A 21,800-nucleotide genomic window follows, 5' to 3' on the forward strand; every position below is an offset into this window, starting at 1 on the left:
GCGCTGGGGTGAATACCAGCAAATCGGGTTGGACACAACCCCTGTCCTACATGAGGCTCCCAGGCTTCACCCCCGTTTTACAGATAAGGGAACTGAGGCACGGAAGTGAAGTGACTTCCCCAAGGTCCCACAGTGCACAAGCGGCAGAGCCGGGCTAAGAAGCGGGGTCCTTCTGATTCCCAGGCCTGTGCTCTATCCGGTAGGTCACACTGCTCGAATACATCACTGAAGAGGGATGAAAGAGAAAGTTGGAAGCAGCATAGCTTACTGGAAAAGAGCACGGGTCCGGGAGTTGGGGGATCTGGGTTCTAATCCGGGCTCTGCCACTTGCCTGCTGTGTGACGTGGGGCAGGTGACTAACTTCTCTGTGCCTCAGTTCTCTCATTTCTAGAATGAAGATTCAATACCCATTCTTCCTCTAGCTCAGGCCGTGAGCTCCATTGCTATTGATTATTACTGAAATGGGTTCATTCATTCAGTCGTATTTATTGAGCGCTTACTGTGCGCAGGGCACTGTACTAAGAGCATGGGAAGTACAAGTTGGCAACATCTAGAGACGGTCCCTACCCAACAACGGGCTCACAGTCTAGAAGGGGGAGATAGACAACAAAACATATGGGCAGGTGTCAAGTCATCAGAATAAACAGAATTAAAGCTATAAGCACATCATAACAAAATAGAGTAGTAAATATGTACAAGTAAAATAAATAGAGTAATAAATCTGCACAAACATATATACGGGTGCTGAGGGGAAGGAGGTAGGGTGGGGGGGATGGGGAGGAGGAGAGGAAAAAGGGGGCTCAGTTTGGGGTTGAAATACATCCTCTCACTTCCTGGGATGGATGGTTCATGGGCCTAAAGAAAAGAGCATAGGTCTAACAGGCAGGGAATTAATCCCAATCAATCGTATTTATTGAGCGCTTACTATGTGCAGAGCACTGTACGAAGCGCTTGGGAGAGTTTTGATACGGCGGAATTAACGGACACGATCCCTGCCCGTAATAAGCTGACGGTCTAGAGCCGGGGATTTGAATCCTAGCTCTGCCACTTGCAGGGTTCGTCATCTTGGGCGGGTGGCTTAATCTCTCTTGGTCTCAATTTCCTCCACAGTGAAATGAAGCCTAAATACCTGTTCTCCCTCCCCCTTAGGCTGTGAGCCCCAAGTAGGATAGTGACTCTATCTGATTGCACTGTTACGCACCCCAGTGCTTAGCACAACAAATACTAAGCATCCAACAAATAGCACCGTGATTATTACTATTTCCCATTATAAGAATAGTTCCCAAATGCTGATTTCATTAATGATGCGTTCTCTCAGAATGGATCTATGGGTACCAGGGCAAGGTAAATATAATCAACCAATAGTATTTATTGAGTGCTTACTCTGTACTGAGCACTACACTGAGCAGTCGGGAAAGTACACTAGAGTTATAGAGAAGCAGTGTGGCTCAGTGGAAAAGAGCATGGGCTTTGGAGTCAGAGGTTGTGGGTTCAAATCCCGGCTCTGCCATTTGTCAGCTGTGTGATTTTGGGCAAGTCACTTCACTTCTCTGGGCCTCAGTTACCTCATCTGTAAAATGGGGATTAAGACTGTGAGCCCCACGTGGGACAACCTGGTCACCTTGTAACCTCCCCAGCGCTTAGAACAGTGCTTTGCACATAGTAAGCGCTTAATAAATGCCATCATCATCATCATCTGGCCTCAAGATGCTTTACACTCTAAAGAGATTTGAAATGATCTATATGTCCTATATCAGACATGCATTTAGACGTGAAAATAATTCTTCTGCACCCACTGAAACCGCTTTTCTCTGACGTCCTTGCTCAGAAAAAGAAAATCTTCCCCCGCTTTCAATCACTGGAAGTGCCCTGTATCAAACGTCTGCCAAACGTCGATCCGAAGTCTGGAAGTTTGGCTTGCAAAGCATCTCCAAACAGAAAGCATCCCCTGCCCCTTCAATCTTGCCCGCAACGGACTGGCTGATCGGCAGCGACGGCTTCAGGCGCTGACTGGATCTCGGCCCGATTTCCCGCTGAAGTTTGTCCGTGGGCGCGGAATCAGGCTGGGATGACTAGGGAGATCTTCCACTGGCCACAGGCCTTGGGGAGAGAGGTGGTTCCATGGGAAGAGAGAGACTTGGGCATCCAAAATGGGCTGAAACACGCCGGGAAGAGCATTGGTAAAAGGGGGTGATGAGTCAATGGCCACTCCTTGGCAAATGAGTGGTTCACCTATCTCCGTCCTCTCTCTCCAGCGGGGGCATGCCGGGATCAGCAGTGTGGCCCAGTGGATACAGCCTGGCTTCTGATCCCAGTTCTGCCACGTCTTTGCTGTGTGACCTCGGGCAAGCCACTTCCCTTCTCTGTGCCTCAGTCCCCTTGTCTGTAAAATGGGGATTACGACTGCGAGCCCTTTGTGGGACGCGGACTGTGTCCAACCTCATTAGCTGATTGATGGTGCCGGTGCTAAGCTCTGGGGCAGACGCAGGCTAATCAGGTGTGGGGCTCACAGTCTTGATCCCCATTTTACGGATGAGGTCACCGAGGCCCAGAGAAGTCCAGTGACTTGCTCAAGGTCACACAGCAGGGAAGGGGTGGAGTCGGGATCAGAACCCAGGTCCTCTGATTCCCAGGCCCCTGCTCTTTCCGGTAGACCACACTGCTTCTTCAACTTATTTGTGATTAGAACAGTGCTTTCCACATATTAAGCGCTTAATAAATGCCATTATTATTATATTCAAACATAAATGCCATTGTCTGAGGGCTTGGGTCGTGACGACTAACTCTCCCAAGTGTTCAGTACAGTGCTCTGCACAGATTAATAATAATAATAATGATAGCATTTATTAAGCACTTACTATGTGCAAAGCACTGTTCTAAGCGCTGGGGGGTTACAAGGTGATCAGGTTGTCCCACGGGGGGCTCACAGTCTTCATCCCCATTTTACAGATGAGGGAACTGAGGCACAGAGAAGTGAAGTGACTTGCCCAAAGTCACACAGCTGACAGTTGGCGGAGCCGGGATTCGAACCCACAACCTCTGACTCCAAAGCCCGGGCTCTTTCCACTGAGCCACGCTGCTTCTCTAAGATTAAGTGCTCAATAAATAATACTGATGCAATCGAAGAGACTGTAAACTTGTGGGCAGGGAACACGTGCTTTGCTTCTATTAGAAGCACTTAGTACAGTACTTGGCACCCAGTAGGTGCTCAATAAATACCAATTCATTGATTGAATGACTCATTGGTTCATTTATATCCCTTCTTTTAATTACATCTCCTATTCTCATAAGCATCCTATCTTCCAACTCCTCTGAACCCATGGAGAGTTTAAATATAGGGGACCCACAATACGTGGTTTTGGTTGATTCACTGTGTTCTAAGATAATCAATTAATGGATCACCAGTACAATTTCCTGCAAAACTTTGTCACCTATTCAAGCAAGTTGTTTCTCGTCCACAACGGTTCGACTCTAGATCCTAGAAAAGGGACAGTTTCTTAATTGGGTTGTTTCTAAACACACCAAAATTACGGTATGTAAGTATCACAAAACTTGCGCGGGGGCGGTGGGGGTCTTCATTTACTATCAAATAGTTTCCTGTAATTTTTCAGCACATCTAAAACTCCTTCAGTATTTCAGAAGGGTGAGTAAAAAGAAATCCACCAGTTGGATGAATTCTGCAATGACTAATTCCACAATGTGTTTGAACGCTTTTAACGATATATCATTACGCTGGGATTTTTAAAACGGAAAAATTGACACCCCTTGAACTGTGTCATGAGTGACACCATAAAAAAATTCATGCGCATGCAAAAAGAAATAATATCTCCATCCTGTGACACTGTCTTTTGTTATGGAAATCAGGTTGTGAATAAAGCGCAACGTATTGTTTATAACAATTCAGCAGAAATATTTCTGGATCAAACGTGATTTTGGAGTAGCTCTAAAATTGTATTCAGATAGCATGATATGTTTTAATGAATGGCTAACTAAAATAAGAAATTACATAGACAAAAATGAAAAAAGAAAGAGGCGGTGACAGGGAGCCAAATGTTAAGCACATTTTTATTACTCTAGCGTGCTAAGTAGATTAATTATAAAAATGAATAACAGCCTTCTTACCTCTACTTTTGTTCGATAAAGAATGAGACGCTTAAGGGCGCGCACTTTGGCAATATGGTTGAAAGCCTGAGGTGGTAGTTTATCGCAGGAGGAGAGATTTAATTCCTGAAGATTTGGGCACATCTCAGCTACGATTTCCAGGCAAGTCTCATTGAGAAAATGGCCACAGGCCAATTCGAGCCGTAGGAGTTCGGATCCGCACACTTTGAGGAATCTGTCAGGAATAGTTTCCATGTTAATGAAGATAAATACATTTTCTCTTTTGGGTAAAGGCTTTGGGAATCCTCAAATTAAAGCAGATGCTCGGGAGAAGTGTGCATTTCTTATCTGGGAAAATGTCTAACTTGGAATTTATCTACATACTATAAATGTGCCCAGTTAGGCCAAAATAAGTTCATTCTGAACAGACTTGAGGAAATACATTTAATGCCTGCACTTCTATAAGCCAGCAAGCTGGAACTGAGCAGAACAGCAGTGTGGCTTAGGGGATAGAGCATGGGGCTGGGAGTCAAAAGGACCTGGGTTCGAGCCCCGGCTCTGCTGCTTGCCTGCTATATGACCTTGGGCAAGTCACTTAACTTTTCTGTGCCTCTGTAAAATGGGGGATTAAGACTGTGAAGCCTATGTCCGACTGTGTCCAACCTGATTAACTTGTATCTAATTCAGAGCTTAGTACAGTGCCTGGCACATAGTAAGTACTTAAAAAATATCATAACCCTTCCCCCTCCCAAAAAAAAACTAACAGGGGGTGCTTTTCTCCTAGCAAGGGGCAATCTTCTTATAATGATGGCATTGATTAAGCGCTTACTATGTGCAAAGCACTGTTCTAAGCGCTGGGGAGGATACAAAGTGATTAGGTTGTCGCACGTGGGGCTCACAGACTTCATCCCCATTTTACAGATGAGGGAACTGAGGCACAGAGAAGTCAAGTAACTTGCCCAAAGTCACACATCTGACAAGTGGCGGAGCCGGGATTTGAACCCATGACCTCTGACTCCAAAGCCCGGGCTCTTTCCACTGAGCCACACTGCTTCTCTATCTTCTCTTAGTACGTAAGCGTTACTTGGTTAGATAATTTTTTCTTCACTGCTATGGCTTTGTGGACACCTAGAAGATGCCTTTTCCTACTGCTATTCACTCAGGAAATGACATTCTATACTAAAAAAAAATATTTACCAAAAGGATACAGAGTACTAAACTAGACCTTCAGAAATGAAATCTGAGAAACTCCACTACCTTCTGTCATTTGAATTGGTGGAAAGTGTCCTGATGCAATTGCACTTTGCCACTCTATTCTGCTAAAGCTATTGGGGCTCTTAATCATTTATTGAATGCTCGCTGTGTGCAGAGCACTGTACTAAGCGCCTGGGAGAGTACAATTTAACAAAATAACAGATGTTCTCTGCCCACGATGAGCTTACGGTCTAGAGCTTACAGTCTGCAGCCTAGACATGTTCTGTGTCGCTGAAACATAGAACATGTCATTAGGCGACCTCTGGGTCAAACCTCTGATCAGGTCAGGAGCTGCTGTACAATGCCTTAGTACAGTGCCCAGCACACAGTAAGCACTTAACAAATACCATAATTATCATTATCAGGCTCTTGGGGGAGTTGTAAAATGTGAATTTTCCTTAACATGGCGTTCTTCAGGAATGTAACTTTCAGATTACAGGAAAAATTAACTTCTACATTGTAGCTACTACAGTGCTGCGCCTCTTGTTGCCTTTCACAAAATATTCATTATGATGATATTTACAGAAGACCTTTCTTCCGATAAAGCTAAAAATGATGCTTGTGCTCCGTTAAATAAGTCTCTAGGATGGAAAATAAATTAGAGGAAATTAGAATTTGTTCAGAATATTAGTGCAGCTGAAGAAGTCATTTTACTAAATGCAATGGGTTATTCCCTTCTTAGGAGCGATTCAGTCCTGGATAATAGTGCGTTCACCAAAGGATGATAATACTGATAATAAAATTACTATCATTATTTTCACGTGGTATTTTCTAAGTGCTTACTATGTGTTTGGCGCCAAGCTAGCACTGGGCTAGATATTCTCCCCCTTCTAGGCTGTGAGCCCGTTGTTGGGTAGGGATCGTCTCTATATGTTGCGGACTTGTACTTCCCAAGCACTTAGTACAGTGCTCTGCACATAGTAAGCGCCCAATAAATGAATGAACGAATATAATCAATCAATCAATTGTATTTATTGAGCGCTTACTGTGTGCAGAGCACTGTACTAAGCGCTTGGGAAGTACAAGTTGGCAACATTTAGAGACAGTCCCTACCCAACAGTGGGCTCACAGTCTAAAAGGGGGAGACAGAGAACAAAACCAAACATACTAACAAAATAAAATAAATAGAATAGATATGTACAAGTAAAATAAATAAATAGAGTAATAAATATGTACAAACATATATACAGGTGCTGTGGGGAAGGGAAGGAGGTAAGATGGGGGGATGGAGAGGGGGACGAGGGGGAATATAAGACAGTCAGCCTGGACACAGTCTCAGTACCACATGGGGTTCGTAATCTAATAAGGATGGAGAAGAGGTATTTAATTCCCATTTTACAGATGAAGGCAGTGAGGCACAGACAAAAGTTAAGTGACTTGCCCAAGGCTGCAGAGCAGGCTGAGAACCCAAGTCCTCTAATTCCACGCTCTTTCTATTAGGCCACACTGCTTCTTCCTAGCGTTATTACTAAGCGCTGGGATAGATACAAGCTAATCCGGTTGGATACCTTCCCTGTCATTCATTCAGTCGTACCTACTGAGCGCTTACTGTGTGCAGAGCACTGTACTAAGCGTCTGGCCCACTTGGCGCTCACCGTCTCAATCCCCATTTTACAGATGAGGGAACTGAGGCCCGGCAAAGTGAAGTGACTTGCCCATGGTCCCGCAGCAAACAAATGGCGGAGCCGGATTTGAACCCTGGTCCTCCTGACTCCCGGCCCTATCCACCAAGTCCCAACTTTACAGTTCCACAGAATAAGAAGTTCATCAAGGTTAAAGAAGCCGGCGGTGAAATCGGATAGACAGTCCAGGCCTGTGACATATAATCAATCTCCGGATCACACTGCATCCTGTTCTTAGCATATATTATTTTTGATGATGACTTGTATATTAGGCACGACATCTATAATCAAACTGTATCCCCAGAGGGTTTCCAAATTAAATGAAATTTCAAATGAGATGGGGAATTGGTGAAGTGAAGAGTTTATTCGAAGGCTGCCCGAAATAAACCTGAAGATCTTCTTGATACAAGAGCAGAGAAGCTCTGTAATGAGACAGAAGGTGAGACTGACTGGGTAAGCAGTGTTGGCTAGCGAATACAGCCGGGTCAGAAGGACCTGGGTTCTAGTCCCGGCTCCGCCACTTGTCTGCTGTGTGACCTGGGCAAGTCACTTCACTTTTCTGTGCCACAGTTCCCTCATCTGTAAAATGGGGATTTAATTCTACAAGCCCCATGTGAGACAGGGAGTGGGTTCAACCGGACTAGCCTGCATCTACCCCAGAGCTTAGTACAGGTCCTGGCACGTAGTGAGCATTTAACGATTTAAGGAAAAAAAAAAAAAAGGGCAGGAGAGGAAAAGGAGAAGGGACTGGTAGAGATGTGGACACTCTGGCAAAATCCTGGGGAAAGTTTTCACAGTCTTAATCCCGGATGAGGCAACTGTGGCACAGAGAAGTGAACTGACTTGCCCAAGGCCACACAGCAGACAAGCGACAGAGCCGGGATTAGAACCCATGACCTCTTCACTCCCAGGTGTGTGCCCTATCCACTACTCCACGCTGCTTCCCCTACACACAGGAAGGGAAGCATTAACGGCACTAACTCCAGTATTTATATGAAACATTACTGACCTAATTTTTCTGGGGCTACAAAATCTGAAAGAGTGGAAAGTTTTCTTCAATCATTTTTAGGATTAGTGAACTGTTAAAGGAATACCCTCCTCACGAGTTCTAACCTGTGAATATATCATACTATAGCTGCATAATTATGGATTCTCATTTAACAAAAAGAGGCTACGTCAATCTTTGCCAAACACTCTTGTAGGAAATACACATCATTTAATACATACCTCCAGTTGGGGGAAAAAAGTACCCTGTCTTCTTAAAATTATTATAAATATATCTTGTTCAGAGTAATGAGCATAAGCAGACCAGGCTTACCCATAGATGATTCATTAATAATCAAGCTTTGCATATTTACTATTTATTCTGGGAATGCTGCCGACAAATCCCAACTACCAATTCAGTAGTCACGAGAAAAGGGCCAACGGCAATCAGGAAGAAACTGTTCCTTCAAAAACGGTTTTCTGAGTGATTTTTTTTTTTAAAGAAAATTCTAATTTCACTCTAAAGGCAAAGGCTTCACGGTTGAAGAAATGTTAACAGATTTGGTAAATCCAATAGATTTCTGAGGGATTTGCATTCAAAACTTGGAAACTTTTCGATACCTCGCTGCGGGCAGGGAACGTTTGGATCAACTCTGTTGTCCTGTAGCCTCTCAAGCGTTCAGTACAGTGCTCTGGGCACAGTAACCGCTCAATAAATACTATTGATTCTTTTACTAAACAACAATCCAACTTTTTATAACCTACGGCAAAGGAATGTTTCCACAAAATATAGGATAGAGAGTTGGAGACCTGGTGTTGTAAAAACTTTCAGGAAGAGTATTTACTAAAATATTTTCTCCGATCATTTTTTTCCCCACATACATTTAGCTCTCTTATAATGTGGGGGGGCACATCCTTAATGTACCCCATTCTAAGAAAAACTGGGGTACATTTTTACATTTTACAGGGGCCCCTGGACTGATCTGTGTGCCTGAAAACTGCTTCTTCTGACTTCATAATTGTATTCTACTCAGACTGACATTTGTCAGAACAAAGTATCCTAATTCTCAAAGAGAGCTCTGTCCAAATCGTCGAGTGAAAACATGTATTTACGGGAAAAACTGTGTCCACAAAAACTGTTTTAAAGGAAAAAAGGTCTTTAAAAGTCCCAAATCCAGCCTGTTTTAGGTTGGGAGACTGTTTTTTTTCTCCCTCTCTGGTCTGTAAATTCACTGTGGGCAGTGAACATGTCTACCAACACTGTTTTACTGTACTCTCCCAAGTGCTTGGTACAGTGCTCTGCACATAGTGACAGTAAGCACTCAATAAATATAGTTGATTGATAGAACAGGAGTCATTTTGTTCTACCTGTATATATGTTTGTACATATTTATTACTCTATTTATTTTACTTGTACATATCAATTCTATTTATTTTATTTTGTTAGTATGTTTGGTTTTGTTCTCTGTCTCCCCCTTTTTAGACCGTGAGCCCACTGCTGGGTAGGGACTGTCTCTAGATGTTGCCAACTTGTACTTCCCAAGCACTTAGTACAGTGCCCTGCACACAGTAAGCACTCAATAAATACGACAGATTGATTGATTGATTTTGGTAATCCACTAGCCACGCTTCTAACTGCTGCAGCAAAGACCATGGGACATACCAGTGAAGCCATGGGATTTTGATCAGTTTGCCTCAGATCACTCTGGCAACTGAATATATCAGCTAATCCCAGCTCTGGTCTCTGTTTGTACTCACATTCCCATGAGGCCCACTAGTTTACTGGACCTGGGTTCTAATCCCAGCTCTGCCACTTGTCCGCTGTGTGACCCTGGGCGAGTCACTTCACTTCTCTGTGCCTCAATTACTTCATCGGTAAAATAGAGATTAAGATTGTGAGGCTCATGGGGGACAGGGACTGTGTCCGACCCACTAGTTTGTACCCATCCCGGCGCTTAGCATAGTGCCTGGCACATAGTAAGCGCTTAACAAATTCCACAATTATTATTATTATTACTGGGAAACGATTAGAAATTGAGTAATAGCGACACAGTTTGGGGTGTTTGACTCTTCCTCTAGTAACCCGTTGCCAAGTCTTAATGTGCTGAAAACAAATGCCCACACCTAGCACTCTGCACAAACCCGAGAAAATTATAACCTAAATGAAACACTGTTTATATATATATATATATATATATATATATATGCACATATATACATGTATATGTGCATATATATATACATACACACACACATATATTTATATATATATATATATATATATACACACACACACATATTTTACAGTCTATACATTAGTTCACATTTGGCTTTTCAAACAGGAAAAAAGAATTTAATGGATAGAGTATGGCCTTGGGATGTGGGTTCTAATTCCAGCTCTGTCACCTGTCTGCTTGTGTGACCTTGGGCAAGTCACTTCACTTCTCTGGGCCTCAGTTTCTTCATCTGTAAAAGGGGATTAAGACTGTGAGCCCCCTGTGGGACAGGGACTGTATCCGACCCGATTTGTTTGTACCCATCCCAGCGTCGCTTAGTATGGTGCCTGACAAACACCACAATTATTATTATTAATATTATCATCCATCCTTTAAATCCCCAAACCAGGAAATTTTCCCAAGCTTTCTAACCTTGGTAACCCTTCCTTATTTCACTTAATGAAAATTACAAGATTTCATTACCAGATGAACCCAGAAACACATCAGTAGGCTCAGTGAAAAACACCTGAAGGGGGGGGGGGGAGAACTGGTGGTGATATTCCCAAATGAATATGTACCAGGGCAACCTTTCAATATTGAACAGGTGAAACTTAATAGCAAAGAAACCAAGCATCTAAGTAGATGGGGGAAGAAGCACCTGGGTAGGTCTGAAAGTGTGGTCGCCTACTTAAGCGTGCAATTGCATTTTCAATATAATTAGTTTAAATGAGCTTCTAAATTTGGGCGATGCATTGCACATGTAATTAAGATTTAATTAAAAATGCTCTGTAATAAATTGTTTTCCATTTCTGACAAATCACATTTGGGGGATGGATTTGATTTGGAAATAGTTGTGAAAAGACGTTATTCATATACGCAACATAATATGGGAAAGACTATTTTTTTTTTAAAAAAAGTCACTTTCTCCTTGGGGAATAGGAGTAAAATAACCTGTTTCAAAACCGGGGTCAAAAACCATTGGGAGTGACAGTGTAACAAGATCATTCTCCCTGGTTTTTCTTGTCTGATTTTCAGTGCACGGTCAAAGATATTTCATTTTAATGGAAACAAATCCTTGAGTGGGTCACGCCAACCACGTATGGAGCGGTAGCGTGGCCTGGTGGTTGGAACACAGGCCTGGGAGCCGGAAGGACCTGGGTTCTAATCTCGGCTCTGCCACTTGTCTGCTGTGTGACCTTGTCTCTGTGCTTCAGTTTCCTCATGAGGAAAATGGGGATTGAGACTGTGAGTCCCATGTGGGACAAGGACTGTGCTCGACCATATTAGCTTGTATCTACCTCAGCCCTTACTACGGTTTCTGGCGCATAGTAAGTGCTTAATAAATGCCACACTGATTGCTGATTGCTCCCGGTGGTTGGTACAGACACTCAGAATAGGAGTGCCAATAGAGTTGGACTTTAACTATACCCTAGACTGTAAATTCCTTGAGGGCGGGGAGAGTATCTACCACCTAAAGAAGCAGCATGGCCTAAAGGAAAGAAGACAGGGCCGGGAGTTAGGAGGACTCGAGTTCTAAAGCCGGCTCCACCAACTTGTCTGCCGTGTGACCCTGGGCAAGTCACTTAACTCCTCTGAGCCTCAGTCGCCTCATCCGTAACAGGGGGATTAGGACTGTTAGGCCTACATGGGACATGGACTGTGTCCAACCTGGGAATCTACCCCAGCGCTTAGTGGTGAACAGCGCTTAACTAATACATCTTAACCAAACGAAACAAATTTCTGTTGTGGTGTACCCTCCCCGAGCACTTAGTACGGGGTTCTGCATATAGTAAGTACTCAATAAATACAATGGACTGATTGACTGAACTTTCAAATCTTTGATAGGAAAAGGACCACCCACAGACTGAAGATGGGCTTTAGCAGGTGTCCGACTGATCATAAACTCAATGTAGGCAGGGAATGTGTCTGCCAACTCTACTGTATTGTACCCTCCCATGCGCTTAGTACGGTACTCCGCACATAATAAGTGCTCGACAAATACCATTAGAGAAGCCCTAGAGGAAAGAGCACACGCCTGGGAGTCAGAGGACATGGGTTCTAATCCTGTCTCTGCCACATCTCCTGTGTGACCTTGGGCAAGTCGAGTCACTTCTCTGTGCTTCAGTTGCCTCATCTAGAAAATGGGGATTAAGACTGTGAGCCCCAAGTGGGACGGGGACTGTGTCCAACCTGATTACCTTGTATCTCCCCCAGTGCTGCGAACAGTGCTTGGCACATAGTAAGTGCTTAAGAAATGCCGCAGTTATTATTATTACCCTCCCAAGTGCTTGGTCCAGTACAACAAATACCCTTGACGACGATGTTTTAGCACACACTGACCTGCCAAATCCCGCAACTGATATGAAGCCCCTGTTTCCAGTCCAAGATAAATTCAGCCACTGGACAAGAGAGCAGCGGGTCTGCAGATATTCCAGGGACGCGTCATTGAGCTTTGCCCAGTAAGGTTGCAAGTTGAGGTGAGTATATTGTAGAGGATCGCTGCAGTGCTGCAACAGTAGCTTACAAGTCTGGGCTAATCGACACAGATCAGGGAGGGGAAGGTGGCTCAGAATCAGCTGGATGAGCTAAATGAAGCACAGAAACACAGAGATGAACATGAAATGAAATAGTGAAAAAGATGCTCCAGTTCAAGCCCTAAGAGGACGTAACGGATTCCAGTCACAGATAGCAAGTGAGTGGAAATATTTTCAACGTGTTTGGAGTTATCAAAGAAGGATTCATAAAAAGAGACGCTGCCACGTTAGGCACAAAAAAGAATATCTGAAGGGTTTTCTTTTTTTGGTTTTTATGGTACTTGTTAAGCGCTTACTATGTGCCAGGCACTGTTCTTTGTGCTGGGGTTAGAAACAACGTTGGACACAGTCCCTGTCCCACATGGGGCTTACAGTTTTAATCCCCACTTTACAGATGAGGGAACTGAGGCCCAGAGAAGTCAAGTGACTTGCCCAAGGTTACAGACCAGATACAATGCAGAGCTGGGATTAGAACCCAGGCCCAAGCTGCTTCTCAAGTTTTTTGCTTCCTCTGAAGGAATGCTTTCCTTATTGGCCTTTTTTCTAACGAATGAATGATACTTATGTCCACATTTTCTGTATTTTTCAAAGCAATGTTATTTTCATACCAATAAAAACAAAACATGGAAAATCCTATGGCTAAATGAAAAGGAGCGATAACAGCAACAAAAAACTACAGGCAATAAAGGAAAACATGTTTATTTAAGAGGAAAGTTTTTCTTTAACCCAGAGCTCTCCATTCATGTTTAAAATATTGTTCATGAGTCCTAACCGGTGATCCTAATCTGTTTGTTTATCCATCTTTCCACCTGAAAAAAAAATCCAATGATATACCACTTCCAGCAGAAACCAAAAATACAAAAAGTATAATGAACTGTCACTAAGATTAGAGCATTAAAATGTTAGGGAAATACTTTTTTTTTTCTTTTTTGCCTTTGAGTAAACAGGGTGGATAACAGGTTTCACGTCTTCGGGCTAATACCCATTAATCATTGCTTGTCCATGGTCTGGCATCTGTCAGAAACCTGCTTTTCATATGCAGGTATCCTAGCATAAAGCACAATTTGATACCATAATGAATATGTGACGTGATGTGTTGCAAATGACTCCCAAAAAGGCAGTTGGGCTATCTGCCTTTGAAAACTCATCTACTCATAACATGCAAAGCTTTTGAAACAAAAATCTGACGGGTGGGGGGGTTGGTGTTTACTGAGGGAGCGATATGACAATTGACATCTTTATAAGGTGTTTTCCTTCCCCTGAAGCACAGGGGTTATTCACAGAGTAGAAAACTCCCTTCTGCAGGTGGGGCTTGAAAGTTGCCTAAGTGTTAGCGCAATGTCTCGGTTGTGATTGTTTCATTAATGGTCTTTGTTAAGCGCTTACTATGTGCCGGGCACTGCACAAGTGCTTAGTACAGTTTTACATATCTATTCTATTTATTTTATTTTGTTAGTATGTTTGGTTTTGTTCTCTGTCTCCCCCTTTTAGACTGTGAGCCCGCTGTTGGGTAGGGACTGTCTCTGTATGTTGCCAACTTGTACTTCCCAAGTGCTTAGTACAGTGCTCTGCACACAGTAAGCGCTCAATAAATACGACTGATTGATTTTGCACACAGTAAGTGCTCAATAAATACGACTGAATAAATGTAGATACAAGCTAACTGGGTTGGACACAGTCTCTGACCCACATGGGGTTCACGGCCTTAATCCCCATTTGACAGTTGAGGGAACTGAGGCCCAGGGAAGTGAGGCGGACTGGCCCAAGGTCACACGGCAGACAAGTGGTGGAGTCGGGATTAGAACCCAGGTCCTCTGACTCCCAAGCCCGTGCTCTATCCACTAGGCCACGCTGCTTCTCCACCAGAAACTTTCCCAAGCCTTCCGTTTTATGTGTGCAGTTCTCTCCTAGTTCCTCCTACCCCGATTGCTCTGTTTCCCTTCTTCATCGGATCTTCATCCTTCCCTCAGTCTGTAGCTGTGGAGGATTTTCCTCTTCCCTCTCTCCACTCGCTCTGCCCGGGAGCCCCTGGCTGATTTCTCCCACCACCTCTGTGTGACTGGCACCCAACTCTACCACCCCAGCCCTGCTTTCTCACCTATTTTACAATCTCATCTCTCCACCTGAAACCGTGACATTTCTCCCTGGATGACCTGCCAACATTTTAAATTCAATGTGTCAAAAGCTGAACTCATCTTTCCTCCTCAACCTGCTCTTCCTCCTAATTTTCCCATCACTGTTGACACTCCCACCATCCTCCCTTCCCCCGAAGCCTGTAATCTTGGTCTCATCTTTGACGCATTTTGTCTTTTATCTCCCACATCCCAATCGCTTGCTAAATTCTGCCGATTCTTCCCTTACAATATTTCATGGCTCCTCGGGACCTTACCTTGGTTCAAGGCTTGTCGTTTGGAGCTGTGTCTATCGTTATACTGTACTCTCCTAAGAGCATAGTGCAGTGCTCTGCACACGGTAAGCGCTCAATAAATATGACAATGAAAGAATGGATAGCTGCAAATGCCTCTTTAATCATCTCTCCGCCTCAATCACCTCTCCACAAGACAGTTGCTCATTTCCTTTCCTTAAAACGTTATTCCGAATGCATTATTCCCCTTCTCAACGATCCCCAATGACTTCTCATTTTTCTCCATGTTTAGCCATAACACCTAAATACAAGATTTAGGCTTCTCTACCAGCTTTCTTAGAAAACTAGTGCCAGGAAAAATCCAGGGCACAGAAGAGGCAGACCAAAAGCTATAGATAGAAACCATAGATAGATAGATTGACAGAAATCATAACAATGATAATGGAAGAACCATTAGCAAGGTTATGAATTATGGCAGGTAGTAGGGCGTTCTGAAGAAAATATATCCATAAAATCGCTATAAAGGGAAAAGGCTCGACATTTGATAATAATAACCAGCTTACCTACCCATTATGCATGAAAAATAAGTTAGTTGTTTATATTAATGTCTGTCTCCCTCTCTAGAATGGAAGCTCACTGTGGGCAGGGAACGTGTCTGCTCATTCTGTTGTATCGTACTCTCCCAAGTGTTTAGTACAGTGCTCTGCATATAGTAAGAGCTCAACTTATAGTTCAAGAGAGAACAGGCTTTGGATCCCCATTTTGCCGATGAGGGAACTGAGGCCCAGAGAAGTGGCTTGCCCAAGGTCACCCAGCAGGTAAGTGGCAGAGCCAGGATTGGAACCCAGACCCTCTGCCTCCCACGGCGCTGGGCCACGTTTTTTGACTTACCTCATAAGGTAGTTTATCAAAATAGCCGATGTTTGTCCATTCTCCGAGGACGGCCTTGCTCATCTGCTTGTTCAGACCCTCCATTCCACTTTTACTCTTCTCTTCGTACCCTCCTCCTCCCGGATCTCTCCGCTCGGCCAGCGACGCCTGAAGAGACGGCGGAGGCCTTTCCTTCACGCCGTGCAGCACCACGGCGTCCAGTTCGGTGAAGTAGTCCAGGAGGGAACTGTTCACCTCCAAGCGGATCAGGTTGGTGGGGAACGCGATCTGTTTGATGCAAGGAGAGAACTGGCGAGCTTGGGGTGTGGCCATCTTGGTAGGTTCCTCGGACCAGAGGATCTCCCACCTGTCCGGCAGAGAAAATAAATCACCTTAACGACAAGCTGTGTTGTGGATGGGTTGCGAGTGGAGGGATTAGGCGGTGCGGACTGAAGCGGGGGCGGTGTGGCCCAGTGGACACAGCACGTGTCCGGGAGTCAGAAGGACGTGGGTTTTAATCCCGGCTCCGCCATTCATCTGCCGGGTGACCCTGGGCAAGTCACTTTACTCCTCTGGGCCTTTGCGACCTCCTCTGTAAAATACTCTACACAACTGCAGCCTTAGTTTTTTATATTAATTTTATTAATTATTTTAAATTAAAATATTAATTTTAATGTAAAATCGGGATGAAGACTGTGGGCCCCATGTGGGACTCTCGCCCGCTTTCAAAGCCTTTTTGAAGGCACATCTCCTCCGAGAGGCCTTCCCCGACTAAACTCTCCTTTCCTTTTCTTCCACTCCCTTCTGCTTCACCCTGACTCGAACCCTTTACTCATCTCTCCTCCCAGCCCCACGGCGCTTATGCCCATATCTGTCATCTATTTATATTATCGCCTGTCTCCCCCGCTACACTGAAAGCCCGTTGTGGGCAGGGAATGTGTCTGTGATACTGTACGCTCCCAAGCACTTAGTTCAGTGCTCTGCACACAGTGAGCGCTCAATTAATACGATTGATTGAGGCACCAGGTGACTCCCCGTGTTTCTTCCTTTTTCCCTTCCCAATATCAGTCCATCCTTTTAAAGTTCTGTTTGTCCGGGCCGTTCATTTATAGGGTTGGGAAATGCTGTCCCATTTCCAAGCTTGCATAGCTCAGAAAGGGGAAAATGGAGAGGAGGAGAGTGGGAGAGGATTAGGAAGGAGACGAGGACTTAATAATGGCTTTTACACAGAGTAAGACCTTTATTTGTACTAAATATTTGCACATCATAATGTACAAAGCATAATTCATTTTGTCAAATTGTTGACGTGGGGCTCTGAACTGCATTAAGCACAGAACCCACAGTCACACCTTTCCCAAGACCCCAACCCTGGTCCTCATCCTAGCTCGGATCCTCCTCTTTACCCTAAAGAGGTTTTTCAGAGATTGATTTTTTTATTGATTCCCAAAGTAAACCCTGCAAAATATCTATAAAAATGATCTCTCATATCATTGTACTGAGGAGGAAAGTTAAAAATAATGAAACTGGAGAAAAATAATAACTGCCAATACATATTAAAAGTTCACTGCCATAATGCAATCATTTGAACACATTTCTTTAGTACTGTACTATTACAGCACAATGATACTCTACACAACTGCAGCCTTAGTTTTTTATATTAATTTTAGGACATTCTGAAGTTAATTCAATGCCTGTGTTAACACGATGTTAAGTTTACAAATGTAAATGAATGGAGCATCAGGCTGTATTCTTATCACAAATGCAATGGTTTAATTACAACCTCTTCAAAATGCGCTGTTTTGAGAACCCTGCCTATATTTCTTGACTTCGCATTTTAATGTAACATTATGCCTTTGTGTTGAAGAACATTTTACATCTAATGTCTACGGATTATGAAAATAGAGTAGTATGGTGAACTTTAATAGACAGTTACGAGCCAGAAGAGTAAAAAATTTAACCGGCACTAATTAATAATACAGTACTGTTTATATTCTTTTGCAACAGATGAAGAAATTGTAAGTGGGGAAATGAAAGATGCAGAGCAAGATTACTTTATAGGCCTTTAGCCTTTTGAAATTAATTCCTGGTAAAACACTACTTCATTGCATTTGCATTAGAAATAAAGCATAATGTTTAAAATTCGGGCTCTATTAGGAAAGGAATGTGTTGAGCAGAAGGAGGAGGCAGAGGGTTTTATACTTTATTCATGAATGCAAAAATGTTAAAACACTGCTACACCCTCCGGTAAGATAGTCCCCACATCCGAATTAGCCTGTACTCTCCCAAGTGTTTAGTGCAGTGCTTTGCACACAGTAAGTGCTCAATAAATACGATTGAATGAATGAAAGGTCAAAAATCCTCCCTAATTTTTAACCTCACTGTCAGCTACTGGCAGGCAAGAGAAAAAGCAGCGTCAAAGCATTTGATTCTTTTCCCCTTCTATCTCAAGAAACATCAATTTAATTAAGATTGTCTGAGTATAAACATTAAGGAGAAAATCACCAAATTCTTTTTTCAGTCATTCCTAAGTGGCAATAGAACAAAAACTCTTTGCAAAATTTTCTGCGTTGTTTTCAGAGCATAATGTAGATTAAAAATTAGGAAGCAGGGGTTTTTTTCACCCATTTAAATAGCATTGTCTTTGGAAGTCCTGCGCCATCAATTGAGTGCATTTATGTATGAACATTTGTGCAAGTACAATGGAAGAGTAAACAAACATATTCTCTGCCCATAATGAGCTGATTAACTCTGGCTATACATGGATAATATCCAGCCTCCTATTTATTTATGATCACTTGCCCATTTAAGTGAGAATTAAAAAAATGTTACTGTATTCCCAGTCATCTTTAATAATAATAATAATAATAATAATAATCGTGGTATTTGTTAAGGGCTACCATTGTCAGGCACTGTATTAAGCAATAGGGTGGATACAAGTAACGTGATTTAAATATTGTTGATAATAACTCCTTATTTTCTATCCTCTCCACATCCTTACTAGTCCCGTTTTAAGGACAAAGAACCTGAGACCCAGAAAAGTTAGTGTGATTGCCCAAAGTCATACAGCAGGTGATTTATATTAAATCACCACTGGAGGATTGGAGGTTGGTTCCATTTTCTCTCATAGAAACTCACCTTAATTAAGTAACTTCGCTTTACTAAACACCATAAAGTACTTGTTAAATATTTTAAATGATAGGTGAACACTTTCTCCCCTTTTAGATCTTCTGTGATTTGAACCCAGGTCTCCTGACTCCCAGCCCCCCGCTCTTTCCAGGGCTTATGACACCTTGGAGATATGGATAAGGAGAATAAGAACCATTTTACAGAGAGAAAATAGAGGCAGAGAGATTATTCTTTCTTACTAAACTCAGTGGTAAAGACAGATAGGATTTGGAAGTTTTGGATTCTCAATCCTGGGCTTATGTTGAAACTCTTTCCCCGGGGGCAGTCAAGGAAAAACGCTGCCGGAGAAAATGAAGAAATGAGGGCACGAGAAGAAATGAGTTCTGAGATCTGGGCGGACAATTATTCTTGAGGATTGCCAACCTTCAAATAAAGGCAGTGCGGTATGTTTGCATTATTAAAACATTCATTAACTTTAAAGAGCTAGTAAAAGACCCCAAACTTGGAAGTTCACTATAAATCTGGGAGAGTTGCCAAACTCGATAGGATTTCATCTCAAATTTAGGACAGTTCCCACAGTTGTAGTCTTAACCTTCAGTATTAAAGCCATAATCTGCTGTAATTAATAAATCATTTTGTAAAAGCCACTATGGATTACATTAAGGATCTTTATTATTTATATTAAATCACCACTGGAGGATTGGAGGGTGGTTCCATTTTCTCTCATAGAAACTCACCTTAATTAAGTAACTTCGCTTTACTAAACACCATAAAGTACTTGTTCAATATTTTAAATGATAGGTGAACGCTTTCTCCCCTTTTAGATCTTCTTTAGTTTAAAAGGCAAAGCCTCACGCACTAGCAGATGACCTACGGACGGATTACAATTACTTTCGAACTCACTTTTTCCCCCGAACACAACCCAAATTACTAGGCTGAGTTCTCGTGACACAAAAATAGTCGGCTGTATTTACTGAGCGTCTACTGTGTGCCGAGCACTGTACTAAGTGCTTGGGAGAGGACAATATAACAAGAAACAGACACAGTCCCTGCCCACGGCGAGCTACAGTCTAGCTTACTCTTCTGAGTTATTTAAGACTTCCAGATAACAAATGATCCTTTTTCTGCCAGCTTTTCTGTTTGGGAATATCCACTAGTCAAAGAGGTATTAGAACAGTGCTTTGCACGTAGTAAGCGCTTAATAAATGCCATTATTATTATTATTATATTATTAGTGGACTTCTAGACTGTGAGCCCACTGTTGGGTAGGGACCGTCTCTATGTGTTGCCAACTTGGGCTTCCCAAGCGCTTAGTACAGTGCTCTGCACACAGTAAGCGCTCAATAAATATGATTGATTGGACAAGCTGATATTTGGCCAATGGGACAGGTAGAATCCTCTTCCTCTACTTTTAAGTGTTTCTTTTTTTAACGATATTTGTTAAGTGCGTACTCCGTGTCAGGCACTGTACTTACAAGGCACTTAGCATTTCCCAAATACCAATGAATTCCCTACATCCTGCTGGTGAGTCCTGTTGGAGAACTCTTAAAAATGGCAAGATTCAAGTAACTCCTGATTTTCTGTTTCCTTTTTTTTAGGTGCTTTGTTACACGCTTCCCCCATGTCAGCTACTGTTCTAAGCGCCGGGGTAGATACAAGCTAATCGGCTTGGATACGGTCCCCGTCCCACTTGCGGCTCACAGTCTTGATCCCCATTTTACAGAAGGGGTCACTGAGGGCCCAGAGGGGTGAAGTGACTTGCCCTTGCTCACCCGGCAATTTTTACGTCACCAGAACTCAACCTAGTAATTCGGGTCGTGTTGGGGGACAAAGTGAGGCCAAAAAGTAATTTTAATGCATCAGGTCCTCCTGACTCTCGGGCCCGGGGTGTAATCCGCTACGCCATGCGGCTTCCCGTCGGGGTTTTAATTTCCGTGTCGAGGTTCTGCGCTTTTATTTTGCTTCCCAACTACTGACTGCACGCCTCCGGTCTTCTCTGGGGTATCGGTGACAGACCCCAGGCCAGACACCCACAAGCTGGCACCTTCTACCCCGGGCCATTGGGAGCCTACAATCCATGCCCACGGAGACCAAGTATCCCCCCCTTCCTCGGAGCTCCGCAGAATTGATCCCAACCTTGCCCCTCACCCCCTCTCCTATGCAGGGGTGTACTTTCCAAGCGCTTAGTACAGTGCTCTGCACACAGTAGGCGCTCGATAAATACGAATGAATGAATAAAGGGAGCAAGTCAGGGCGACGCAGAAGGGTGTGGGAGAAGAGGAAAGGAGGGCTTAATCGGGGAAGGCCTCGTAGAGGAGGTGTGACTTCAGTAAAGTTTGGAGTTAAGCCCGGTGTGGGTAGGGATTGTCACTCTTTATTGTTGAATTGTACTTTCCAAGCGCTTAGTACAGTGCTCTGCACTCTGTAAGTGCTCAATAAATGCAACTGAATGAATACGACAGAATGAATGAAGAGGGGGAGAGTTACTGCCTGCCGGATAGGAAGAGGGAGGCTGTTCCAGCTCTGAAGCAGGCACTGGGAGAGGGGTCAGACCCGATTACCTTGGATCTACCCCAGCGCTTAGTACAGTGCCTGGCACCTAGTAAGCGCTTAACAAATACCTTGAAGAAATAAAAAAGGACAATTTTTCTTGGCTTATAGGCCTCCCCGCCAAAGCTGTGGATAGAGACGTGGCTAAAGAGGAGCAGCATGGCTAAGTGGAAAGAGA

General features: G+C 43.4%; 1 protein-coding gene across 3 annotated transcripts in view; it reads right to left on the reverse strand.

Annotated features, from left to right (window-relative positions):
• Positions 1–21,800, reverse strand: part of FBXL4 (F-box and leucine rich repeat protein 4) — a 40,055-nt gene that overhangs the window by 14,228 nt on the left and 4,027 nt on the right. For all 3 annotated transcript variants that reach the window (XM_038761306.1, XM_038761305.1, XM_038761303.1), the window contains 3 exons: positions 15,968–16,313; positions 12,518–12,762; positions 4,123–4,336 (listed from right to left, as the gene is read on the reverse strand). In XM_038761306.1, the coding sequence (XP_038617234.1) occupies positions 4,123–4,336; positions 12,518–12,762; positions 15,968–16,313 (805 nt within the window). The remainder of the gene's footprint in view (positions 1–4,122; positions 4,337–12,517; positions 12,763–15,967; positions 16,314–21,800) is intronic.

The sequence above is a fragment of the Tachyglossus aculeatus genome, chromosome 19 (genome assembly GCF_015852505.1).
Source record: "Tachyglossus aculeatus isolate mTacAcu1 chromosome 19, mTacAcu1.pri, whole genome shotgun sequence".
In the NCBI taxonomy this organism is placed as follows: domain Eukaryota; kingdom Metazoa; phylum Chordata; class Mammalia; order Monotremata; family Tachyglossidae; genus Tachyglossus; species Tachyglossus aculeatus.